At 42.7% G+C, this 7,652-nt stretch overlaps 1 protein-coding gene across 1 annotated transcript in view; it reads left to right on the top strand.

Moving 5' to 3' along the window:
- VNN2 (vanin 2) overlaps positions 1–7,010 on the top strand; it is a 23,407-nt gene extending 16,397 nt beyond the window's left edge. The window contains 4 exon segments of the mRNA XM_025859657.1: positions 2,896–3,013; positions 3,015–3,092; positions 6,056–6,229; positions 6,888–7,010. Of these exon segments, the coding sequence (XP_025715442.1) occupies positions 2,896–3,013; positions 3,015–3,092; positions 6,056–6,229; positions 6,888–7,010 (493 nt within the window).
- Positions 7,011–7,652: the final 642 nt, after the last annotated feature.

Raw genomic sequence — 7,652 nt, 5'->3', positions numbered from 1 at the left:
CTAAAAATGAAAAATAAAAAAGATTTTTTAAAAAAGGGATTGATAAGATGTTGGTTGAAAAGGGGGAAAAGAAAAATTAAAAAAAAAAGTTAAAAAAATTAACTTTAAAGACTAAAGAATCATGGGAAAAAAGCATGAATTCTATGTGCAGTATTCCCCTAGCGCTGGAGTTCTCCCGTTCTCAATGATTGGTAAACTTGGTCTTGGCTTGCTGGCTGTTCGTGCTGATCTTCTGGGGGAGAGGCCTGTTGCTGTGGTTCCCAAATGTCTTTGCCGGAGGCGGAATTGCCCCGCCCTTGCCGGGTCCCGGCTAAGTAATCTGCTCAGGTTTGCTCTCAGGAGCTTTTGTTCCCTGCAAGCTTTCCGTACAGAATTTGAGGACGAGAGTGAAAATGGTGGCCTCCCAATCTCCGCCCAGAGGAGCCGAGAACTCGGGGCCCCGCTCCTCAGTGCGCCCCCAGAGAAAAGCAGTCACTCCCGTGTCCCTGGTCTCCGGCCGCACTCCGTGCTCACCCGGCCTGTGACCGAGCATTTCAATCTCTGGCACCCGACCTCGTGTGGAGTCTCCAAACCGAGCAGATCCCTGCGGTGCGTTCCCGCACCGCTCCTCCCCGGGGGAGGAAGGGAGGGGAGTGTCTCCGGCTCTGCCGCTTGTCGGGTCCCTGCTGGAGGAGCAGTGGCTCAACTGTGCCGCGGATCACAGTTTATGGCAACCCCGAGCTGAGAGCCCGCGCCTCAGCTCCGTCTCTGCAGCCGGCTTCCCCGCTCCGATACCTGGGAGCTCTGCCGCCCTCAGGCACCCCCGGTCTCTCCGTGACCCCAAGGGTCCTGAGACCACACTGTCCCGCGAGGATTCCACCCCCCGCTTAGCCACTGCAGCGACGTCCCTCAGTGGAGCCGACTTCTAAAAGGTCCGATTTTGTGCTCCGCGGCTCTACCACTTGCCAGAAGCGGCCGACGGAGGCCCCCTTCCCCACCATCTACCTTCCTGAATATCACCTCGGATTCACTTCTCCGCACATTCTGCCTTCCAGAAAGTGGTCGCTTCTCTGTTCAGAGAGTTGTTGCTACTCTCCTCTTCGATCTCCTGTTGAGTTCGTAGGTGTTCAGAATGGTTTGATTCTATTCAGCTGAATTCCTGAGACCAGACGAAATCCAGGTCTCCTACTCCTCCGCCATCTTTCCCCTCCTCTCTGAGCCCAATGGCTTCTAAAAGCAGTAAATCCATCAGTTTCCTGGGTTGTCCTCTTGTAGTTACAAAATCCATATTCGTCATTATTTTTTTATTGAGTACCTACTTGGGTTCCAGGAACTGTACCCAGTACACTATACATATTATCTCATTCAATTTATGTGGCAAGTATAACTATTTCCATTTTAAGTATCAGGGAAAGAAGGAGGCTTAAGGTCTCATATTGGTAATTATCATGGCAGGAATTCAAACATGGACAGTTAATTTCCATTTGAACCCTGTAACTGAATAGACTCTGAGTGCCTGGATGTGCCATATTATATTTGAAATTACCAGTGACCAGTCAATCCACTCCTTTGACAGAATGTTCTGGTTACTAAAATTTTTATCTTTTCTGCATATCTGTCTCTATAACTTTAGTCTTTGTGCTGACTTTATTATATGTTTGTACATATGGCTCACCTTCAGATTAGAGCCTTTTCAGATATTTGAAACCACTTATCATTCCACCTGTTTCATCACCTCAATCCCTTCTTATTTCTTGGATAATGCCCCCAATGTAGATGGATTTGGCACTACGTTGAGAAGCAATTTCATAGTATCTATTTATCTTGGGGTTTCTCATGAGCACCCTCTAAGGCAGGAAGGAAGCTATTATGTTGTACTGACAGATGAGGAAACTGAGCCAGCACAGTGAAGCCCTTTTCTCCCTCTCTTTTACCTCCCTCCCTCCCTCCCACCCTCCCTCCGTTCCTTCCTTCCTGAAATATTTCAAGTACATAATGTTGCATTTGTCCTCTATAGAAGATGATTGACATAGAACCAACTATTTATTGCTTCCTAGTAAGACTATGGCTTGAATTAAAGAAAGGTCCTCCTCATTAGAAGAGTGTGTTGGGTGCCTGGGTGGCTCAGTCAGTTGAGCATCTGACTCTTGGTTTCCACTCAGGTCATCATCTTGGGGTTGTGGGATTGAGCCCTGAGTTGGGCTCTGTGCTCAGCGGGGAGTCTGCTTGAGATTCTCTCTCTCTCTCTCCCTCTGCCCCTCCCCCTGCTCTCTCTCTCTCTCTCTCTCTCTCTCTCAAATAAATAAATAAAATCTTAAAAAAAAGGAAGAGCATGTTATAGTTCAAGTCCTTCATTTAACTGCCTGAAAGCACTTTATGAGAGAAAGCTTTGCTTCTCCTCTTTCTCCTCTTCCTCCACCTTCTTTTCTGTGCTTCAGTCTCACACTGCAGTTGAGAGTCTGGCACATTAAAATAGATTAGCTTTCAGGGGAGGTGGGGGGCTGGGCAAATTGGGTGAAGGAGAGTGGGAGGTACAGCCTTCCAGTTATGGAATGAATAAGTCATGGAATAAAAGGCACAACATAAGGAATATAGTCAATGGTATTGTGATAGAGTTGTCTGGTGACAGATGTAACTGCCCTTGTGGTGAGCACGGCACAATGTATAGAGTCCAATCATTATATTATTTTTTTACACCTAAAACCGCTCTAATATTGTGTGTCAATTATACTTCAATAAAAAATAAACAAAAGATTAGTTTTCATAAAGATGAAGATTATATTGCTTGTGAAATTTTAGGTCTTCTCTGATTTGATTCTTAACCTAGAGCTTGTGTTCTAACTAACAGGCAAAGTATCATTTTGGAAGATTAGGAATCACTTAAATATAGTGAGTTTAAGGCAATATCTATTAAATTAGGTTTGGCTACACCCTGGTGCAAGTAAAGCCCAGCTGCCTGGCCAAGGACAACTCTATCTACATTGTGGCAAATATTGGGGACAAGAAGTCATATAATGCCAGCGACCCTCAGTGTCCCCCCCAGTGGTTGTTACCAGTACAACACTGATGTGGTGTTTGGTTCTCAGGGAAAACTGGTGGCACGCTACCATAAGGTGAGAATTTCTTTTGTTTTTCTGTGGTATGGGTGTAGACTCATCTGTTGAATGTGGGTGAGACAATCATAATGAATGCATTTCTTAATTATGTTTTAGTTGAACAGGGGCTTTCATTTACTTTGGTCTCATATAAGGGTTCTGAGTTTAAATTAATCATAGAATAGAATATGGCAGAATATTGAAACAATGGGATAATAGTCTCACAAGGATTTTAATAGTTTCTGAGAAAGAAGGTGACATGTTGTTTCATCCATGATTTAATACCAGGGTTAGTTTTCTGGCTCAATTCGTTAACATTTTATATGAAGCTTTAGTCAGTCATTCATTCCATTAGGACTTTTCTTTTTTAATTCAAGTAAGCTCTATGCCCAACATGGGGCTTGACCTCATGATGCAGAGATTAAGAGCCTCATGCTCTACCAACTGAGCCAGCTAGGTACCCCCATTAGGACAGTTTTGAATTTTCTAGTTGTTGGTAAGTTGGCTTAAAAGGGGGTTTATGTAAAGAAGAGAAGCCGCCCAAGTCAGTTGATAATTTCAGATAATTATGGAGGACATGGAGTCAGATTGGAACTATGTCAGTGTAACAAGCTATCTCCCTGATTATCCTGAAAGTGCTTATGCTTCGATAAAGTTATATCTAGTTTCTCATGGGAATGATTCCATTGGTTTGAGACCATGCAAAATTTGGAACCAATATTTGTGCGACTTTGTGTCCACTTCTGTAGGGAGTGGAATCTACATACTGGAAGCTGTCCAAGGGTATCACTATGACATGGAAACAGAGAGGGGCCAGCTGATGCTCTCAGAATTGAAGTCCTGGCCCTGTAGTGAACCCAGCTACCCTGCAGCTGTTGACTGGAGTGCTTATGCCAGGAGCATCAAGCCGTCTTGTCTGAGCAGTCAAATTTTCCAGGAATGATTTATTTTGATGGGCTCACCTTCATTGGGCTTAAGAGAAACACGGGAAATTACACAGTTTGCCAGAAAGACCTGTGTTGTCACTTAACTTACTAGATGTCTGAGAAGCCAACAGATGAGATGTATGCACTAGGTGCTTTTGATGGACTGCACACAGTAGAAGGTCAATATTACTTACAGGTAAAAATTGCTTCCGTGTGTTAGAATGGATTTTTTTATTAGTTTTTTTTTTTAATTTTACTAGACCATCACTGCATTTCTTTAAAAATTGTGCTGGATTCAATTAATTGGTATAATGCTAATATTGATTACTGAAATTTTCCCCCATGGAATGCTTTATTTGTTTTAGTTTTAGTAAGAACAGAATTAGTTCTCTTGGCAGCAAAGTAAAACATAAAGCAGATTGATTCGTTCTTGGCCAGCCAGATTCAAGTTTAAAAAGCTGCAACTTCCTTGCATTCTCGTTTTGTGTCAGGTGGCTTTAGAGCTGTGTGTTCCAAACTGCCATCAACTGGCATCCAGAATAAGAATATCATTTCCCACCATGATGCAGTGCAGTAAAGATGTGTGACTGAATTAAAATAGATTTGCTTTAAACAAATATTTTATTAATCGATTCAAGTTAGAATTAGAAATGTTACAGGATTTTTTTCCATCGGTGCCCGGTGTTCTTGGTCATGTTGCTTTGAAGATTGAAGAAGAGGTAGACCAGAGTGATGGGCAGCAAAGCAAGGTTTATTGAGTGATAGCAAACTGATAGTACAAAACTCCAGAGGAATGAAGGGACCTGAAAAGGTTGCCACCAGTGTTTCTAAGTCTAGGGGTTTTTATAGGATTGTTGGTGAGCTGTTTTAGTCTGATTAATCCTCCCTGCACCTGTCATCCAATCAGGTTTTTGTCACATGAGAAAGGATGGAGGGCTCCTTCCAGTGTAAAATCCTCTTAAGTGTGGTTTCCTCTTAGGGTGGGGCCCTTCTCCCTGCCTGCCTGCCTTCCAACTATCCTTCATCAGAAATAACTCTAGGGGCGCCTGGGTGGCTCAGTCGGTTAAGCGTCCGCTCAGGTCATGATCCCAGGGTCCTGGGATGGAGCCCCGCATCGGGCTCCCTGCTCAGTGGAGAGTCTGCCTCTCCCTCTGCCTGCCGCTCCCCCTGCTTTGTGCTCTTTCTCTCTCTGACAAATAAATAAATAGTCTTTAAAAAGTAATAAAATAAAAAAAAGAAATAGTCCTAATTATGAGCAATGGTACTCTGACTTTTAAAACCTAGTTTATTGCTTTTCACTTTATTAAAAAAAAAAAAGACTTAATCTTGACCCATTGAATTGATTTTAGGATTCACTAATGAACTGTAGTTTGAAAAGACTCTGCTTCAGGGGTGTAGGGAACAAAGGCAGGCCACCCCAAGATGAGCCACTTTGGCATGAAGATTATTGTGAGATGAAAAGTAGTCAAAAGCCGGCAGATTCAGAAAAAGCTCCTTACTTCCCCCACAACTGCCTAAAAAGAATTGAGATAGAGAGGATCTGCTCCAGGAGGAGATCTATCACAATAGATAACTATGTCATGACATGAAGTAGGAGTGGCAGACAGGGAGGAACCCCTCACAAGGCCTATTTGAACAAAGTTGTCTATGTCCTTTTGTTTCCGAGTGGCTCAGCAAACATTTGTTTACCAAATGTTTGTTCTTTTCCATCTTCCTGTGAATTGCATTCTTTCTCTTTCAAGTCTCAGACCCCTGAACCTCTCTCCTTACCTCAGGATGACATAGGTACCTCATTTGACCTGACTGCCTTTGGAATTGCCATGTCTGTGTGGATTCCCCGTAAGCACAAAATTAAATTTGACTTTCTCCTGTTGATCTGTCTCATGTCAACTCAGTTCTTAGTCTGGATAGAAGGACCATGAAGGGGACAGGAAATTCTTTCTCCCTGACAGGGGCAACCTAACAAATTTTCCTCTATTCTTTGAGATTGTGTCTCTTGTGGAGAAGATATTGCCAAGATTTCTGACCACCTCTGTCTCTCCTTTGCCTCCATAGATATGCACATTACTGAAGTGTCAAACCACTGACCTGAGAACTTGTGGGGAGCTGGTGGGGTCAGCTTTTACCAAGTTTGAAGAATTCTCCCTTAGTGGCACATTTGCAACACGTTATGTTTTCCCACAGATCATTCTCAGTGGAAGTCAACTTGCTCCTGAGAGACATTATGAAGTAGGAGGAATTCAGGACGATAAATTTCTTTGAGCAGATGGGGTAGACTGGCATCATGAAAATCTTTGAAATTATGACACAGAATTGCAATGCTGTGGCTCACATTATATGGCAAAACTTTAAAGACAAGGGGAACCTATAACACGGAAGGGAGTTGTGATTTTAGATGTCTTTAGGCTGTGATAGGAAATCTGGGGTTCATTTTTCTACATAAATGTGATGTTGTGATCCAAGGCAACAGGAGGGTTATGGAGAATTAAAAAAAGAAACATTGATTGTGAATGATGACAACTAATATTCTCTTTATTTGCATGGTGTAGAAGGCCCAAGTTAAATACATTAAATAATGCACCTACAGCTTGTTTCATGGGTATGTTATTTTAAGAAGTTGTTATAACAAGAGCAATAATGATATTATTATTATGAGTTAAAAGATTTTTTTTTATACATCATCTTTTTTAACCACCTCTGCCATAGTTTACTTTTGCCCTTTCACCTAAATCTCTCTCCTATTCGAACTTTAGATCTGACACATGGGTCTTCTGACACCAAATCCTGTGTGTCTGTTACTATTTTAGAGTAAGGTTGTCAGAGAAGGGCCTCTGGGCTGGAAACCAAAGCTCTGCATTGGAGTTAAGCCTTTGCTCTCTTTGATCAGATTTCAAGAGATGGACGTCTGAGGAGCCGGGGCGGAGCCTCTCTGCCTGTCTTAGTTATGGCCCTGTACAGAAGAGTGTTTGAGAAGGACCCTCCATGCTTAGCGCAAGGACCTGGGAGATGACCATGATCTCCTCCCACGGGCACACTTTCAGGATTGCCCTGGTAAAGAAAGGGAGAAAAAAAAAAAATTCTTCATGTCTGTTTAAAAGAGATGTCACAAACTGGCCGAAACAACGAACTTAAAATTTAAAAAGCGGGGGGATATTAGAGGGGGAGATGAACCATGAGAGACTATGGACTCTGAGAAACAAACTGAGGGTTCTAGAGGGGAGGGGGGGAGGGGGATGGGTTAGCCTGGTGATGGGTATTAAGGAGGGCACGTTCTGCATGGAACACTGGGTGTTATACGCAAACAACGAATCATGGAACACTACATCAAAAACTAATGATGTATTGTATGGTGACTAACATAACATAATAAAAAAAAAGCAGTGGATGTGTCTTGCGTGTTTTACATTTTACATATTTGATTTAGCATAGACTCATTTGTGGGAGCTGCCTTCATCCTCCATGTAGGTGCGATGTAAGTATGTGTAAGCATGGGTGTGTATAGCCGAACATGTATTTAAATGGAGGGGGGGCCTTAGAAAACTCCTTTTGTGTTAACTACTCTAATGTACGTAAATGTTTTTCTGTCACTTATAAATACACAGGGTGAACACTGAATATGCAGAGGGTAGTTGATCCTAGGATTAAGATACAG

This window comes from Callorhinus ursinus, unplaced genomic scaffold, assembly GCF_003265705.2.
Source record: "Callorhinus ursinus isolate GAN/ISIS: 27379988/994484 unplaced genomic scaffold, GSC_fseal_2.0 scaffold6, whole genome shotgun sequence".
In the NCBI taxonomy this organism is placed as follows: domain Eukaryota; kingdom Metazoa; phylum Chordata; class Mammalia; order Carnivora; family Otariidae; genus Callorhinus; species Callorhinus ursinus.
Note: the sequence above shows the minus strand (reverse complement) of the source record. Positions and strands in the feature narration are given on the sequence as shown.